Genomic DNA, 20,262 nt, shown 5'->3' on the forward strand with positions numbered 1-20,262 from the left:
ACATGTGGATTTCGCAGCGTTTTTTTACCGCGGGTGCCAGATTCTTTAAGAGGGTCCGGATTTTCCTTAAGAAAAAGGCACTTCCTAGTGCGCATATAGCCTTAAATGTCTTTTGCTTATTTTTATGGCAGATGTAGACAAGGAACAGCCACGTGTTTCATCCTTTATAAACAATATGTGCTAAATATCATTAACCACAGGCAACAATCAAGAGTTAATATGTTTTATTTAATAAAGAAAAAAAAACATAAAAAAGCTTGTAAATAAAATTGTCCTAGTTAAAGAAATTAAGCACCTTCTATAAAATAAGACCCTGCAGTACAGATGTGGCTTGAAACAAATGATGCTGTATGCAGTACATTTATTTTTGGTATATATCTGTTAACAAATAAATTTTTTTATATATATTTATATAAATAGGGTTCAATGTAATATTTACAATTATTCAGAAGACGAGACGGGTACATTCACTCGGGTAAACATTGATACAAACCAATTAAGCCTTAACATAAAAAAGGTTGTCTGGCATTTGGGCGAGGGCTCCGCTGCGTTAGAAAATTAGCCACAATTTGTAGTAAAAACCGCCATTAAACCACAATGTGATTTTAGTGAGCGGAAGGGAAGGGGGGAAACCTGCAGTCATTACAATCCCATGTTATTACCATAATTTGTAGGCAATATTGCATCATCCTAGCCTTTATTACAACTATCTAGTTGCCTTGAGTCTTGAAAGGCCCGCCTTTCTACAGTAAGCGCAGTCATATGGTTTACCGTACAACTAGACTATGGATAGCCATCGCCACCTATCACCGAGCTTTCATAAATGCTACAGGATAGTAAAGCCTGTAGACCTACAAATCTTAAAAAACAGGCATTTCAGATTACAGAGGTCCTGTGAATTGCACACGCAAATCGATAGATGAAAAATTAAAACAGTTACTGGTACTTAAAATGCCCGTCTTTGTTTACGTTGACGCGTTTCGCTCACTTGGTACAACGTAAAATTTTTCATTCCAAATCCTTCTGCCAAATATCAGCGGATAACTGGTCTGTACAATTTCTCAATCCTGAAACTACTAATTTTATAGCAATTTTTTTGTTTTTTTTAGAATATTTACAACAATATTACATTAAGTGCTACAGGCCAAAAACAGTTAGCTCTATAGTGCTACTCTATGTTACTACCCGTTCCACCAACTATAGAAGCATAGGATTTTGAAAAAACAAAAAAACTTTATATCTGCTCTTCCTTAATCTCAATCTTCTTGGCTTTTGGGACGAGGAAGACGTTGCCATCCTTGGTCTGCTGAAGGGAGTAGTCGTGAGGAGAGTACGGATTGCCGTCCTCGTCACGTAGCTTGCGGAAGACGTCCATGTATAAGGTTCCGAGCTGCTTTTTCAGAAGGCGAAGACTGCTGTCGTATTCCCCCTTTTCTGCAAGCAACTGTTCCTTCTCATACTTCAGCTTGTCTAGATCACTTTCCAACTCCACAATGTTCTCCATTTTCCTCTTCCGGCAGTTCTGAGCTGCTACCTTATTTTTGCCGCGCCTGCGGATATCTCGAATGAGAGCGAGCTGAGCCTCGTTGAACTGATGCTTTGACATTAAGGCATTGAAGTCATCCACAGGAAGATTAACAATTTTCTCCACCGAGAACGGTACTTTTAGAGCCTTCGCTCTTTGCTCGTCTCTACTGAAACGAGCTTCCTGGCGACTTGTTGACTTGTCTTTTGTAAAAGGAGCCTTATTTTGATCCGGTTTAACCGGTAGTTCTTTTTCTGGTGGATTTTGAGCTTCTATGTCAAAGCACGTGTCCAGCGGCACAATGGGGGAGAGCGCGTAGAAGGTGTCGTCTGCAAAGTGCACAGGGAATTTTTCCGCCGTATTTTGTTGTACAGTTTCAATTGTGCCATCCATATCTTCCATCTCGGAGTCGCTGTATCCATAATGTGCGTCTCCATAAATAGAGGAGCTCATAGACTGGCCCGGTGACGTAGCACAAGGGCTTGTGTTAATGGAGATCCCTGAATCAGAATCGTGACATTCTGTTGGACTGTTCACATTAAATGCTTTACACGAGGAAAAGTCTGTGATATCTATGGGTTCATTTAGAAGTTTAGTGAATGATTGGCTCGAATTGTCTGTCAAAGGCACGTTGGTCACTTTGGGCTCAACAAGGTTAAAAATCTCATTGCAAAATGATTCTATATTGATTGTTGAATTTGTGTTTATGGTGGGGATATTAGAGGCAAAAGAAGCTGCAAAGTCATTAGGGAAAACAGGCGCGGCAGCATCGTCTTCTGTTGGTTTTTCTATGTTCGGTAATGGATTTTGAAATATGTAGTTTGAGGTTTCTGTCATGGTGTCTGGATTGGAGTATAAGCTCAGGTCAACAAAGCCGTCAATATGACTGTTCAGACACTGCTGAAAGAAGAAGAAGGAGAGAACGTTAAGCACGGCAATGTCTTTAGATCCCTCCAACCTAAAAAACACACCCACATTATTTTTCAATTTGTGTTATTATACATATATGAAGGAAGGAAGAATATTAGCCGCACTCTCCTTACCATGCAGTCATTTTCGAAAACACATACATACGAACATATACTAACATATATACATACACATTTTTTTTCCCCTCCAAATCATGTGCTTAACTGTGAAATATCCCTTTTATTCTGAGGGCTGGCTCAGCACCTCACTTTTTGAAAGTGTACTTTGCCAAATCTAATATAAAAAGCTGAATGTATGTATGCATGCATGCATGCATGTATGCATGCATGCATGTATGCATGCATGCATGCATGCATGCATGCATGCATGTATGTATGTATATGTCCGCTAAAAAGAATCCGCACCGTCGCATTTACAATCACAAAATAAAAAATTTTGCAAAGACGCCTCATGTGACTCAGGGAACGTCAGACGGTTTTGACAGGAAAATGTAACCCTGTGCTTTACAGTTACTCTCCAAAAAACCTGCCTCCATTAAAGTCAATGGAGCTGTGAGCTACAGGTTATTAATAGCAGCTGTGAGTGGTTGCTATAGGAACAAAGGAAATTGTTAGTATAAGAAGCTTGTGTGTGAGGTAATATGATGTGGGGAGACAGACTGGGAGAGAGATAAACAGTTACTATCCCGGGCACTACAGCTATTATATTATATATACACACACTAATTGTTGCTAGTGCCTGGACCCTGAACCCCCGCCAGTGTTTTCACAAAAGCCTGGTCAGAAGTGTATATCCTATACACCGCTCAGGCTTAAAGGGAATCTGTCACCAGGTTTTTGCTCCCCCCATCTGAGAGCAGTGGACACAGAGACCCAGATTCCAGCGATGTGTCACTTACTGAGCGTTTGCCGTCATTTTGATGACGTCAAAAAGTTCTCTGCTGCAGATCTAGCAGTTATACAGCGCTCATGAATATGCTGGACTACCTGTAGCACACAAAGTAGTCCTCTAATAATTTCTGAATACACAGTGATTTTTATCAAAATTACACTAAGCAGCCCAGTAAGCGACATCGCTGAAATCAGGATCTCTGCCCCTACGTTATGTTGCTCACAGATTAGATGGCAAGAACCTCGTGACAGGATTCCCTTTAAAAGTGTAGTCAAACTAAAATGTCAAACCAAAACTGTAAAAGTGAAGCAATTTGTGTTACATGAGCCTAGCATAGTATATGGTTCCTTAAAAAGGGTTTCCTATCTGGCCAAATGTTGAAAAAAAAAAAATTCTTAAGTATTAAAATAAAAACTAACCTTACATAACCCCCTCTACTCCCATTCCCAAAGTTTCCTGCCTTCCAATCTTTGTACTTTCTACAAAGTCTGTTAAAACATAACTTCCGTGGACAGTGATCAAGTGTCCAGAGAGGAAGCAAAAAGGACTAAGATGGGCAAGGAACGCGTCACTACTTCAGCCAATCACGGCCCACAGATGAAATCGACATGTCATTGGTGTGGCTAAAAATTGGACAGACATTGAATGCTGCGGCTAGAGAGGGGAACACTGGAAGCTTCAGGAAGCAAGGGACTAATATATTACTGAGCAATATGGTTGCGTTTTGTTGATGGAACATTAAAGTTGACTTGGATTTCTTCTAAACAGGTTGACTAGCCCAGTATTCGTCAACCTGTGGCCTCATGTGCTTGATACGTGAGCCAAGAGTAAGGAGACTATATGAGGCCGACTTCTCTATGAAAATGATCAGGCATGTGATGAATGGGATGAGATTTCCTTGGTGTCAAGGAGAGCCTTTGAGTTTCCCACCCAACGTTGGTTTACCAATCCTGCCCAAGATGGCGTGTGGGAAAGTAGTTATGTTAAGTGATGGGCGAGCGTGCTCGCCAGATCTCATTCCTCGATCAAGCCTCAAGCATCTGCATTTGAAAATGCTCGAGTTTCCCCATTCACTTCAAAACTATACTGGGTCCTTGAGTTGCGTCGAAGAAACCCAATGCTCAAACGAGTAACGAGTGGTGGCGAGCACACTGTCCTCACTAGTTGTGTTTGTTCATCCCACAGCATCATGAACATGTATAATGTACAGAAATATGGTCACTCATTACAAAAGGTTCACAGGACCAAATTTCTATAGCCAACAGAATATTACGTAAACATGACATACAACCGGTAAATAAACTTCACAAACAACAATGCAAATCTAACCTGCAGCTCGGGGATAGACAGCAATTCTTCCCACGCTTGCTCCATTTCTTGCACGTTTTCTGTATTGGGGGTGGAGTTCTGCAAACTGTCTGGAATAGGGGGCTGCGGCGTGGTAAGAAAGCTCTCGCTGTTATCGATCTGAGAATTGGGTACCATTGCTGTTTGGAAAGTCATTTCTGGTGCCTGGAAAGGAAGGAATACAAATCAGATTTACTAAAAAAAAAAAAAAAAAAAAAAAAAAAAAAAAAAAAAAAGAACACAAATAATAAATATATATAATATTGAAGATTTGATATACAACTTATCTTTAGAGATCTGAAAATGTATAACAAAATAGAAAGTAGTTCATAATGAGTTTTTACTAGTGATGAGTGAGCACTACCATGCTCCGTGACTCAGTACTAATTACTCGCAATGAGCAATATGATGTGCAGACGGGCTTGATTTGTGTACAGAGTATAATGGAAGTCAACAAGAAACTCGAGCATTTATCCGGAAGATATTCTGGAAAATTTCCGCATCGATTTCCAATATACTTGGTACATGAGTAAAGCCTGTCCGAGCGTCAAACTGCTCGTTACAAGTACCGAGTACTATATTGCTTGCTCATCACTAGTTTTTACAACTTAAAACATGAATGGCGTTTTTAGTCAATGTCCCCCCACTATGATCATTATGGGACATAGTAACTAGACCGCCTGAGATCGATTAAAAGCATATCACTATGATACCCCATCAATTTTATAACTGGGAATTAAAGGCAGGCAAATGTCAGGGACCTATAACTTGCATATAAGAACATAAAGCCTGCTGTGTTAAAGAACAGATCTAATATAACTTGTATTTTATTTAATTCTCTGCTCCTTTTATCCTTGGGAGTCCAGTAGGGTGGTCTTTCCCACTGACAGTTATACAGGGAAGGCCGGCATTCAAGGGCATATATATTTATTATTATTTATATTATATTATATTATATTAATTATATATATATATATATATATATATATATATATATATATATATATATATATATATATATATATATATATATATATATATATATATATATATATATATATATATATATATATATATATATATATATTATATTCAACATGACAGGAATTTCGATATATGATTTCTGTAACCTTCAAATTAAAGTGTACTAAAACTTAATTTTTATTATTTTATTAAAAGGCTGAATATTTATCCACCATCCTAATATTTACCTCATACTGGAATGTATCTGCTAAAATCTTCAAGCATTCATCAAAGGAGAGTTCCCGCTCTAGATGAGATTTACCCTAAAAAGACAAATCATTTCAGTATTGTTCATTTGTCGTTTAAGAAAAGAGTCTTGGGAAGTCTTCCTTTATTAATCCAGCTAATTACCTGCAAGGAACTTGTGACTGTTTGTGTAACCACCACAGCCTCCATGGGTGCCGGCTGCGGAATGGGAATGAATTCCCCAGTCTCCTCATCTAGGGTCAGATGGGCGTAAAATGCTTTTTCTTGTTCCTTGAGTAGCTGTTCTTGATGCTCCTTTTCAAGCTTCTTCTGTTTTTCCAGTTCATATTCTTTCTGTCTTTGGTTGTAGTCAAAAACTTCACGGCCAACACCTAGATCAATGTCTTGCTTCCACAGGATGTCGATGAGATCCATATCCTAAAAAGAACACATCGTCCATTAATTCATAGGTTCCAGAACCAGACACTCTCCATTTGACTTTAAAAGATTGCTACCTGCAATAAGTGGCACTAGAGTTTTAGTCCTCGTCCTCTCTGAAGAGGATAGATCTTATGGTCATGACAGATTTTGGAGAGTTGCACAACCCCCACACAAGTATTCCCATCTCCATTACACTAAAGGGTAAGATGATACATCCATGCACTGCATCCCACCATTGTTCAAGCCATACGGCATTACACATATTGTGGTAACCTGAAAAGGTAGTAGCTGGATTATGTTACATCTCTTTACAGAATGAGAAGACATAAGAGTTTGGCCAAGACACACAATGGTTTGACTGTTAAGTTACACCCATAAGACCATTAAGTAACAGGTCCCAAGTATTCTTGGTTAATGCTCATGTAACCTCACACATGAAGGTATTACGCAACAGTCAGGTGTTGCGTAGTGTTGGGTTTACACCAACCAATTGGAAGTCCTCTGCGGTTGTGTGGATGAGCCCTAAGAGTTTTCTTCAAAATGTAATAAGATGTGTCCCTTCCTCAAAGAAAACAGAAAACCAAAGCTAAAAAGTTTCACAGTCTTGGCAAGTAAGACCATTATATAACAGGTCCTCAAGTATTCTTGGTTAACGCCCCCATAACATCACACATGAAGGTATTATACAACCGGCAGGAGTTGCGTGCCATTGGGTTTACGCCAACCAATTGGAAGTCCTCTGAGGCTGTGTGGATGAGCCTTAAGGGTTTTCTTAAAAATGTAATAGGAGGTGTCCCTTTCTCAAAGAAAATAAGAAGACCAAAGCCAAGAAGGAGTTTCAGTCTTGGTAAGTAATTGAATAATACTGATGTGCAGTCACTTGCTGATCAGGCGGAGGCTCCAATGGCAAGGATCTCTTTGGAATTTTCTCCACAATGGCCCACAACCCCAGATACTGAATACACATTTACAACTCATTACCATTTAAGTAAAGGAGACCTGGATCTGGACAGGACAAAAAGGCCCCACTGCACCCTTATCCTAGCAATGTTTGAGGGTCCCGCCGGTCAGCCCTAATGGCATACCCAACATTAGCATACGCTATATTAGCCTCCTGAGTGACCATAATGGAGTTTTACCGCTTCCCGCAAAAACAAAAAATATCTATATCTTTATACACATACACATTTATTAATGATATATCATTATATAATTAAATATATATATATATATATATATATATATATATATTTTTTTTTTTTTTATTTATTTATTTTATTATCTGCACATATTTTATCTGTTTAGTTTTTTGTTTAACCAACTGGAGATCTCGTCATAATTTTAATCCCATAAGGTCATGTATAAGACTACGTGAACATGTGATGACAACTAAGAAAATTAAGAAGTGAAGAGCCTCAGATTTTCTGTGATTTCCCTTTATTTTTATTGAAATGTAATTTATCTTCAGAGTAATAAAAAAAAAAAAATAAAAAAAAAATATTCCGTATATAACTTGGTTATTTTGCATTTCTTTTGCAATCACATGCATCATCACATGAGGAACACACAACAATAAGGAACTATCAGAAGGATCTGATCATTTCATTTCCTGTCAAAGTAATATTCTCTGGCACACAATGGGCTGAATCTGACCCCGCAAGAAAAAAAAACACCAAGCCATCTATTAACAAATAGCTCACATAATCAAGTTTCAAGTCTAACAATGAGAGAATAAAAAAATCTTGATCAATTTATCTCCTGTAACATTAACTATAGGTTAGATAAGGATTTTATCTAATCCTATGAAAAAGAAAAAAGGGGTGATTTTACCATTATAGTTAGAAGGGGGTCTGTCAGCAGGGTTTCACACCCCAAACTGTAATATGCACATTTTCAAAGACAAGTCCAGCGATATATTTACATGGTCAGTTTTGTCCTCTGATAAGGTAAATTCACATGAGCGTATACATTGTTCAGGATTTCAACTAAAAAAACTAGAACATTATTTTCCCCCACTCACTGGTCATCCGGATGCAATCCGTTTTGTTTCAGTGTTTGAACTGATTTGCAATGGAGGCTGAATATTTGAGGCCTCCACCACTCCAGCTCTATCCCCCGCCCAGAGCTGCCTCCTTCTGCCTGACAGCCGCTATGCTGTGTGACCTAAAGCATGGGAAATTGATCTACACATCTGCTGGTCAAACGGTTTGATAGCACTCATTCATTAAAGTCCATTTGTATGAAACTCTGTCCATTTCTTTGTAGACCCCAAAAAAAAAAAATAAAAAAAAAAAGAAGAAGAGGAATATGCCAGATATGCATCTTTAACAATAATGAACGTTCGGTCATTGGACACTGATCTGAACATTTGTCCACCGAAAACAGCCAACAATCATTTAGAGTGCGTGAAATGAGCCATTTTGGCTGACTATGTTTGAAGGGCATCAACAATGAGCAAAGAAAGGAGGGAGCCAAGAGTCACAGCCATTCCCTTTTGGACCACAAGCTAGTTATGTGATGCAGGTTCTCTAGTAGTAAAATGATGGAAACATTTTTTTGTAAACAAATTAACACTGCATTTTGAAAGCGAATTAACAATTAAAAAGAAAATATAAATTAATATTATTATTATTATTATTATTATTATTATTATTATTATTATTATTATTATTATTAATAATAATAAATAATTGCCCAATGTCTTTAACCATAAAAAAAAAAAAACAGACACCAAATTTTTTTTTTGCCAATACCAACTAATTATTATTGAGAGAAGCTCAAGTGCTCAAAGTCATTGTGAACAAAACACACAGTGAGGTTGGGCTGGGCGCCATTCAAGAGAACAGGACGGAGCGCATTCCCATCTAGATTCCACAGGTACAACAGACCCATGACAGCCACAGGTGACAACATACCAAGACAATGCCCAAGAGGAAAAGGGTTCTTCTAAAACCCTGTTCACATGTCTACTAGTTATCCACTAACTCATACAGGTGTCCAATAGGTTTGTCATTCATGCTGGGGTATGTTGTCTACTATTTTTGGCCAAATCTTCCCAATGGACCCCACTAACGAAAAAGAAGCATAGGAACTTTAATGTCAACCGACCTCAAGTATGAAGGTTTATCCTGTAAAAAAAAAAAAAATATAAAAATATATTATATATATATATATATATAATATATAATATATATATATATAATATATATATAATATATATATAATATATATATATATATATATATATATATATATATATATATATATATATATATATATATATATATATATATATATATATATATATATATATATATATATATATATATATATATATATATATATATATATATATATATATATATTTTTTGGTCTGGAGTCAAAATTTTCTCCCCACCCCACAGGTGGTCATGAAACATCCATCGTTTATGTAAAGAAACTAAATTGAGGAGGGAGGAGAAATACTCTGAAATCCCCCTCTATATACAGTATAGAATTCCTTGTCTGTCTCTTGATGCATTTTTCGCAGAAAACAGGAAGTGGAATTTTTGGTAATTAGGAGAAACAGATGCCAGAAGCTGCCACAGACTTTACGGGCAGGAACATGAGAAGTCTACTTCCAGACTACAACCCAAGAAACCTTCACAGATGAGATTGGATGCAGCTTCCACTCAAGATCATTGAGTTTTTGGCATTGAGAAAATCCACACGTGGGCGTATTCCCGACATCCACAGTGTTCTCAATTACAGAAGGGAATGTAGCTGACGGCATGATGTTACTGTTCAGACATTTGCTTCCTCAAATTAGCACCTCCACAGACTGTCCCAGTTCTTCTATATTACCAATAACCTGGGCAGGGCAAAGACTGCAACCTTTACTGTGCTCATTTAAAAGGGGTTTTCAACCACTAGGACAACCCCTACTCACTCCCCATGTTTGGCCCTAATTAAAAAAAAAAAAAAAAAAAAAAAAAAAAAAGGCTTCTACTCACCTCCTGTGCCTTCATGATTCCAGCATTTACGTTCCCAGGGCTCACATGAGGTTGTGACGTCACGCAAACCCCGCATCCAATCACTGCTGGATTCACCCTGCCTAAAAATATAAGTAATCAATAGGAAGTGAGTTCTGCAGCTGCAGCTCACTTCCTGTTGCTTATTCATGCGTACGAATGCGGGGAATGAGTATCCGACAGTGATTGGACACAAGGCTCGTGTGATGTCACAACCTTACATGAGTCCCGTGAACACAAGTACTAACACCACTGGAACCACAAAAGCACAGGAAGAAAGTATAAGCCAAATAGGGCCAAACATGGGGAGCGAGACGGGGTTGTGCTAGTGGTGGAAAACCCCTTTAATGCAAGTATTTAGAAACTTGTAGTTCATGCCCATGTCTGTATTCCTGCATAATTCCTTACAGGAGTCTCCAGTGAACACATTATCACCCATATACAGGATAAATGGGCCTCATTATGCTGATCGACGGTGGGGGGGTCCAGTGGTGGGAAGGAGCAGCAGTGGCCATGCTCTACCACTTGGTTCATTCCCCATGGGGCTGCCAAGCTCTGAACTTATCTTTTTCCAGCAGAATGAAGTTACACATTCTGCTGATTGATGGGGATCCAACGACTAAACAGAGACCCCCACTGATTGGTAGACTGTGGAAATTCGTTCTATGTGGAACGGCTGGAAAAAGACAAGCACTACACTTGGAACCTATTTATAGAATGAATGGAACGGCAGCTGAGCAGACGCACTGCCGGTCCATTCCAACGGAGGCTAAAGGTGCCCGGTTCTGCTGAGTGGGATTGCAATGATGGGATCTCCACCAATCAACAAGCAGAATGAAGCATATTTATGGTGTGGAAAGGTGATAATTTGTTTTTGCTGAAAGACCCTTTTAAAAAGGGAATGTTATCAATGACCAATTAAATAGTGTGTCCGTGTGTTATGGGAAATGTGTGTCCGTGTGCTATGGGAAATGTGTGTATGTGTGTTATGGGAAATGTGTGTGTGTGTGTTATGGGAAATGTGTGTGTGTGTGTTATGGGAAATGTGTGTATGTGTGCTATGGGAAATGTGTGTATGTGTGCTATGGGAAATGTGTGTATGTGTGTGATACGGGAAGTGTGTGTATGTGTGTGTGTGTTATGGGAAATGTGTGTATGTGTGTGATACGGGAAGTGTGTGTATGTGTGTGTGTGTTATGGGAAATGTGTGTATGTATATATATTATATATATATATATATATATATATATATATATATATATATATATATATATATATATATATGTGTGTGTGTTATGGGAAATGTGTGTATGTGTGTTACGGGAAATGTGTGTATGTGTGTAATGTGTGTGATACGGGAAGTGTGCGTGTGTTATGGGAAATGTATGTGTGTGAGATATGGGAAATGTATGTAATGTATGTGTGATACAGGAAGTGTGTGAGATGGGGGGGGAAACAAATAACAAAAAAAAAAAAAAAAAACAGTAAAAATGAAAAAATGAGAAATCCTGCAATTCTCATACTCGCCACTAGGGCCATTTTAAACTTTCAGGAATATCACACTCGTATAAGCAGCAATAAACTGACTTCGACCTCATGTATAGTATTTGCAGCATCAAATTAATGTGCAAAGGTCATTGTGAGGGGAGGGGGAGCTGTGCGGTTATCTAGTGTGACCGATGGATCCGGTGTTATGAGCTGTGTATAGAAGGAATGTTACCTAGAATTAGAATAAAGAAAACTGCTAAAAACGATCTGAAAGGACAGGAAATTCAAGTCTAAAATAGCTCCAGAGGCCGGTGTGATAAATGCAAATTTTCATATTTTTATTTTTTTGCATTAAAAAAATAAATAAATAAAAAATTTACATTATATTATCTTTTGCAAAAAATTAATTTAAAAGTAAACCGGATTTAAAATATGGTCATTTTTGACACAGTCTCTTTAAATTCTATATTAAAGCAACCTTCCAGACCAGATACATACGGTAATTAGTCTACCCATAGCCAAGCCAGACTCCATACCTGCTGCCGACCTCCTTTCCTCCCCCTCACTGCCAAATGCTGGGGCCACTGTCACTCTGCCCAGAATGGCTGCTGCAGAAGACCGTGAAAGACGTGAAGGCTTCATCGGCATCTTCACTAGTGTCCGATAATTCTGATAAACTGCGTGGATGAATGCCGCTCCATCCTAGTCAGTCGGTCGGTCCCATGGCAGAGGAGGTGTTGCGGAGGCCATGGTTAAGATTCTCCTCTGCATTCCCCAAGAGAGATTGTAATGGCCTTTTTTTATGGGGGGGGGGGGGGGGGGGATACATCGAAGGCAGAACTTATAAATGGCAGCAGAGGGAATCAAAAGCAGGCTACATTAGTATTAATAGGCAAAATGTAGTACTTTGGATGGAGGATCGCTTTCAAGCGAATCTATCAGGTTTTTGCTTCCCCCTCTGTCACTCCAGCTCTATTACCCACCCAGCTCCACCTCCGTCTGCCTGACTGACAGCCTCTAGGCTGTGTGACTTAGATGGATGAGCAAAAACCTGGTGACAGATCCCCTTTATGTCACAGAGCCTAGAGGCCGTCAGTCAGGTAGAAGGATGTGGAGCCGAGTGGGGAATAGAGCTGGTGTGACAGAGGCTGCTCTCCGATTTGGGGGGTGGGGGGGTGGGGGGTAGTAAAAACCTGACAGATTCCCTTTGAGATCAGTACAATGTAGAGGCAGAGACCCTGATTCCAGCGATGTGTCACTTACTGGGCTGTTTGCTGTCATTTTGATAAAATCAATGTTTTCTCTGCTGCAGATCTAACAGTTATACAGAGCTCGTGAATATGCCGGACTACCTGCAGCACGCCAAGTAGTCCTCTAATGATAATCTCCTGCTGATAAAACAGAGCTTATAATCAAAGCTACACTAAGCAGCCCAGTAAGTGACACATCACTGGAATCAGTATCTCTGCCCCTACCTTAGGCAAAAACCTGGTGACAGATTCCCATAAGAATCCATTTCCAAGAAATGTCTTAATGATCAGGCTCTATCCTTACCACTAAATATATGTAGAAAAGAAAAAAAAAAAACAAAAAAAAAACAAAAAAAACAGTGCCATGGTGCGTTAATCATTAGGTGGCCTTCAGCCAACATTATATTTTCTTCATAAAATGAATTCAAATATAAAGAATGAATTAGTTCTGGGACAATCCTAGTATTTAGTTACATAATAAACCCTTCCAGGAATGAACAATGTGGTAGAAATACTTAGGATTTGTTGCTAAAAAGACCAACATTTTACGATCCACCTACAAGCTTAAGCCGTCACGTACACAAGTGAACCTTAAGAGACACGCTATGTTATGACAACCCCATAATTAAGTAACGAGCTCTTTGCAAGCTGTCAACTCTGCTGTTTTCACAAGCGTTGCTCATTATTAAGGAGCAGAGACATGATCACGCCAAAGCCAGGATTACTTGTTGAAACAATCCAACTCGCTGAAAGAAGAAGTTGAGAAATCTTGAGTATAGCCTACAAAAAATAAAAGCTGCAGAAAGGTACCAGCCTCATTTGTACCCATGTAAAGTGCACCTTTAATTAGGGAATCGCCAGCTTTTTACACCTAATCTGAATGTAGCATAATGTAGAGGCAGAGAGCCAGATTCCAGTGATGTGTCACTTACTGAGCTGCTTGCTGCAGTTTTTATAAAATCACTTTTTAAATCAGTAAATTACTTGATGTAGTTTAAAAAAAAAAAAATAAATAAACCACCATTTTAAATCAGAAAATCATCATTTGATTAGAGGACTACTTGGCCTCTCGCCAAGTAGTCCAGCCACATCCACACTACTAATTGGCAGCTTTTTGTGTTCAAAGGCAGAAAACTGCCAATCAGTAGTGTGGGTGGGGTTATACAGGGCTCAGCATTTAGAGAACTGCTTGATCTACAGAGGAAATAGGGTTTTCAGCAAAACTACAGTAGGCAACCTAGTGACAACACTGGAATCAGGGTCTCTGCTCCTACAATCTAGATGTAGAAGGGATAGCAAAAAAAAAAAAAAAAAAAACAAAAACAAACACATACCACCACTAGTGACAGATTACCTTTATCAGATCACCAAAGTAAAAAGGGAACTTAAACAATAATGAAAGCTAATGAGACATTAAGGGTATGTGCACACATTGCAGATTTGCATCTGCTGGTAAATGTGCATTTTTCATTCATTTGGCTGAAGAAAAAAAACAAAACAAAAAAAAAACGCAGAAAGAGTTGACATGCTGTAGTTTATTTTCTGCACAAAATCTGCAAGAAAAAAAACAAAAAGCAGCAACGTGTGCACAGCACTTCAAGATTCTCATTGACTTTGTTGACATGAAAAATATATAATATAATATAATATAATATAATATAATATTATATAATATAATATATATATTCACACACACACACACACACACACATCGCTTAGAGAAGGGCCGCCCAACCACACATTGCCACCAGTGCCCAGCAAAGGCTGATTGAGCATTAATGAGGCCCCACCACCATGACAAATCACTGATCTCCAGGTTCTGGAACCTCTAGGAACATTTACTGGAGAACTTGTTGATGGGATCAACTTGTAGTTTGTAAGTGTATAATGTGGTCGCCTGTCAGACAGATTAGGGATTCGGCAGCAGCAGAGGAGGAGGGACACTGAGGAGCGGTCAATCTGGTTAAGTAGGCAGAGACCAAGGTTCCATTTCCATTCTGAGATCTGGTGACACATGCGCTATAGTAAATGATTGACTGCAGCTTAGAACGTTAAACAGTAAATGTGCAATGAATTATGGATTTAATTATACATTTTCACGAGTAACATGCATTTTAAGCTTCTACATATACAATGATGGGCGCACCGCTCACACGGGTATAAGCTTGATAAGAGCCTGGAGCAATACTAAGCCTACACAAGGTCGGGCGCTGTATGTCAGATAACAGCTGATGACTTCTCCGGTATGTGGAGTAAACGTCATTAAAGAACATTACCGTTAATAATGTAAGCGACTTCAAAAAGGCGTCAGCTACAACTTAACAGATGTTTTACATCTGCATGTACTTCAACAGAAGGCCTGGCATTGTAAGCAGAGCCAAGCATGTGGACATCGCTGCCTAGTAACTCCCGATATACAGTGTCAGCGTGTAATGGATAAACACTCTACATTGGCACTTAGGCGCCATATGCTCCACAAAATATTTGCCATATGCATGCATTCAGGAAGAGGCGAAGAGAAAAAGCACCGTATGCTATGAAGCCAACAGTAGAGGTCGAATTCGGCCCTGAACATGGCACCTCCGGTGCTAAAGCCTCCTCTTACACCATTAATGTAATATAAAATCTAGAAACCATATCTGATGGAAAGAAAAGGTGTGAACCGATAAATGGCATGATCAACTAGAAAGTAAGATTTTACAGTTGTATAAAACACCATAAAGAACTTAGGGACCATACTAGGAGCCACTCGATGGCTAGGATTAAGGGGACCATAGTAGGAGTCACTCGATGGCTAGGATTAAGGGGACCATAGTAGGAGCCACTCGATGGCTAGGATTAAGGGGACCATAGTATGAGCCACTCGTTGGCTAGGATTAAGGGGACCATAGTAGGAGCCACTCGTTGGCTAGGATTAAGGGGACCATAGTAGGAGCCACTCGTTGGCTAGGATTAAGGGGACCATAGTAGGAGTCACTCGTTGGCTAGGATTAAGGGGACCATAATAGGAGCCACTCGTTGACTAGGATTAAGGGGACCATAGTAGGAGCCACTCATTGGCTAAGATTAAGGGAACCATAGTAGGAGCCACTCGTTGGCCAAGATTAAGGGGACCATAGTAGGAGCCACTCGTTGGCTAGGATTTAGGGAACTGTACTAGGATTCACTAGTCGGCTAAAATTTAGAGGACCATAGTAGGATCCACTTTTTAGTTCTGATTCACACCACTAATTGTAAATTCACATTTGATCATGGGCCTGGGCACTTCTACCATCTCTGTATAATAAGTACCAATTAGAGATGTTCAAATCTTATGAAGTTCAAACTCAACAAGTTCAGCAAATGTTTCCCCAAAAAATAAAAATTACTGTGAATACGTTTGCTGCATATCAAAAGTTAGTCCACTGGCCCTGAAAATATGTGAAACTCTGAGGTCTCCAAAGACTGTATTCAATCCTTTTAAAAAAAATTTCAAGGCAATCAAAGCTCAAGTAATATAGTGACCTCCCTATAGAAATTAATAGAAAAAAAAAAAAAAAATTGAAAACATTTTTAGAAAAAAAAAAACCAGCACATGAACAGATTTTTTAATAATATTAATTATTATTATTATTATTATTATTATTATTATTATTAATAATAATAAAGTTTATTTTTTTAAACATTAAAAAGGTTCAAAAAAAGTTTCCTGTTATTTGTGATCATACAGACCGTTGTTTGCAGAACATAGAAATCAAAGTGACAGTGTCGCTCTCAGAGGTAACATTATTCTGCTTTGAATGAGACCAGTGGTAAGCCCTGTAGACCATAAACGCCCTCCATCTCATCCTCACCAATAGGTTTGTTGGAAGTCGTGGAGGGCAATTGTGGCCTGGGTTTGGTGATATGTGAGATTTTTCTTTTTTTTTTACCTTCTTTTAAAATGAACCCGCCCATTGAAATTGCCAACCTGGGTTAACCCTGCGCAAGTTCACAAATGTAAAAGGTGTCATACTCACCCAGTAAACCCAAAGTTCACAGGCCCATATAGATTTTTTTGTAAACCTTTTTGGTATGACAACAGTTTGACAACAAAGTATCATAAAAGTAACAATACAGGAGTAAACCAGTAAGTCGGAATCATTGTGTCACTATGCAATATGGCGAAGATGGTCAGTGGGATAACAAAAAAAAAAAAAGTGAGCGTTTGCCCTATAGTTCTGGCACCACTGCAAAGGTTCAAAGGTACAGTGCGAGGAATAAGGCGGGGGCTACACGGCAATATTGGATGCAACACATCACGCAGCCAAAAATCACTCCATCTTGCTGGCAAATTGGCGCATAATGTAAGTGAATGGGGTTGCACTGTGAGTTGAAAGATCCTCCAACCACGGCAAGCAAGTCGCACAAAAAAAGTTCACTTTTGTCAACTTGCTTGTCACAGTTGCAATACATTGGAGGTTACAATGGGATCACATTTTACCTTCATTACAGAAGCAGCACAGGGTGATTTTGGACCTGGCTTGTGTCAAAATTGCTGTGCAGCCCCAATCTCACAGCAGAAAACTGGGTTCAATTACTACCAACGCACCGTATGAATGTTTCCATTAACGTGTCCTCATGTATACAAGCACAAACAGGCAGAAAGCTGGTGTGTCCTGGAAATGGCGGATACCTGGTGCTCATGAAGTAGAAAATTACACTCCACGCTCGATCCAGGGAGGGACAGAGTTGGGGAAACAAATTTATCCAAATCTGTAATTATAATAATAGTATAACATGCAGAATATATAATTACAAAGATAGGATCTGTATTCAAAATGTAACATAATACAGAACGACAGTAGATTTCAGACTTCTTTTCTATATACATAACCTTCTAAATACAGTATATCTGTCACCAGGTTTGTGTACCCCATCTGAGAGCAGCTTGATGTAGGGGCAGAGACCCTGATGCCAGGAATATGTCACTTAATATTCTGGGTGCTGCAATTTCAATTGAATCATGTTATTTGCTGCAGATCTACCAGTTCGGATTGCTTTATAACCACACCCCCACCACTGATTGGCAACTTTTTGCCTATGCCCAGTGTACACAGAAAACTACCAGTGTGGTTTGGCTATGTGGCAAGAGGCCAACTAGCCTAGTGATAATTTGCTGATTAATCAGTGATTTTATAAAGCCTACACTAAGCAGCCCAGTAAGTGGCACATCTCTGGAATAAAGGTCTCTGTATTATGGTGCTCTCAGATTAGGTAGTAAAAATCCGATGACAAATTCCTTTAAAGTAGCATATATTTCAATGTTTTCCTTGCAAGAGCAGAAAGAAGTCTGACCAATGTTGGTGCAATTGTTTAAGACCAGGCCATGTCCACCCCAGTTGTCAAAGTTGAAAACACTCGATCCTTTATTGGACATATATGGTTAAGTTTAGCGTAAAAACAGCCACCACGTTATCAGTAATCTCATTCCACAACAGACAACTACCCGCTCATGACCTTCCCAAAAACCTGCAAATCCAAAAATCCATGATATTTCGGTTATGGGATATGCATCCATTAAATACTTCTGCCATCTAAGGGATCGAAAAGGTCGTAAATGGATGGAACACCGAGGACAGACTGTAATTCAGAGATCCATCCATTATTCTCCGATTCATTAGTTAGAGACAAAAGGATAAACAACAAAACAGAGTCCATCTGCTTCAGCTTTGATAAAAAACAAAACACAGATGAGAAAGAAAAGAAATGTATGCCAAACTGATAAAGATGAGCTGTTTACAGATGTAAAAATTCACATGGATGTGAATATAGCCCAAGTCGACTAGTTATCCAAGAGTAAAAGCATTACTATACATGGAACCTTGCATTACGAGCATAATTGGTTCCGGGAGTCTGCTCTTAAACCAAGTTACTCTTATATCAAAGCCAATTTTCCCATAGGAAATAATTGAAATGCAGACAATTCGTTCAAGAACCCAAAAATATTTACTGTATTTATACAAACGTATTACAGTAATACAAAATAATGTCCTGTATTCATATAAAATTACAGTACACTAATACAAAATACTGTACAGTAAAAAAAAATTAAAACAAATGAAACTGCACTTTAGCTTACAATAGAATTGTTGGTGTGTGAGAGGTACAGTACAAGCAATGTGCTGCACTGGTTAGCCGAAAAATAGTACAATACTTTATCCACAAATGCAAATTGATAGACATGCTATATAGTATATACTGTACAATGGTATATTGTGTACAGTACATATGTGGTTACCTCCAGAGCGGGTCAGAGCACAGTGAAAGGACAGAACCAGACGTGTGCACGGTGAGTATTTGCTCTTATTGCAAAGCATTGCTCTTAAACCAAGTTACAAATTTGTAAAAAGCTTTGCTTGTCTTACAAAACACTCTCAAACCAAGTTACTCTTAATCCAAGGTTCCACTGTATATCCCAATGTTCAAAGCTCCATAACCCTCAAAAAAGTTGTATGGTTGTAATAGTCACCCTTAGACCTTCAAAACCCGCTACCTGCATCTTCATATGGGTCCCCGCGTCCTATGCCTAAATTGACTGGAGTAGTTCCTCCCTTCCCCTCCAGGCTGCTTGAAAGTTTCTGTGACCGGATGCCAGTAAAGACAAGATGGAGCTCCGTATACAGGGAGACATGTAGTGGCCAGTTTACAAGGATCATTCACATTTTAATCCAGTCTTTCCAATTGTGACAAGGTAATTGGTATCAGCCCTACCGGGTTATAGATTTACAGAGCGCCCTTCTTGGCCTCACCGACGGCCTGAGTTGCATGTTGCAACGTTCTACTATTTCCATGTAAGTCTATTAAGATTCTACATTTCCATTCACAAAGTCCAAGAGCTCCGCGTCCGAAAATGTGAGTAGTATAAGCGAATTCATAAAAAAAAAAAAACAAAAAAAAAAAAAAAACACACACACACACACAACACACACAACACACACAACACACACAACACACACAACACACACAACACACACAACACACACAACACACACAACACACACAACACTTCCCAATTGGAGTTTACAATATTAATGGCCAAGTACTGAGGGTTTAAAATAAGGAACCGAGACGGTGACTACATAGGTTACCCGGATATAGGCGAGGGGATTTTCATGACGCTCAATCCTTTCGATTCCCTTTTTTCATGGAT

At 38.9% G+C, this 20,262-nt stretch overlaps 1 protein-coding gene across 2 annotated transcripts in view; it reads right to left on the reverse strand.

The window, feature by feature from the left end:
• Positions 1 to 209: 209 nt before the first annotated feature.
• Positions 210 to 20,262, reverse strand: part of NFE2L2 (NFE2 like bZIP transcription factor 2) — a 32,059-nt gene continuing 12,006 nt past the window's right edge. The window contains exons 2-5 of one of the 2 annotated variants that reach the window (XM_075317375.1): positions 6,068 to 6,340; positions 5,905 to 5,979; positions 4,676 to 4,858; positions 210 to 2,422 (exon numbers count right to left, since the gene is read on the reverse strand). In XM_075317375.1, coding sequence (XP_075173490.1) covers positions 1,235 to 2,422; positions 4,676 to 4,858; positions 5,905 to 5,979; positions 6,068 to 6,340 — 1,719 coding nt within the window. In that variant the 3' untranslated portion in view covers positions 210 to 1,234. Of the gene's footprint in view, positions 2,426 to 4,675; positions 4,859 to 5,904; positions 5,980 to 6,067; positions 6,341 to 20,262 lie in introns of both variants that reach the window. The other variant, XM_075317374.1, reaches the window with a different exon arrangement.

This window comes from Anomaloglossus baeobatrachus, chromosome 7 (assembly GCF_048569485.1).
Source record: "Anomaloglossus baeobatrachus isolate aAnoBae1 chromosome 7, aAnoBae1.hap1, whole genome shotgun sequence".
Taxonomy (NCBI): Eukaryota; Metazoa; Chordata; class Amphibia; order Anura; family Aromobatidae; genus Anomaloglossus; species Anomaloglossus baeobatrachus.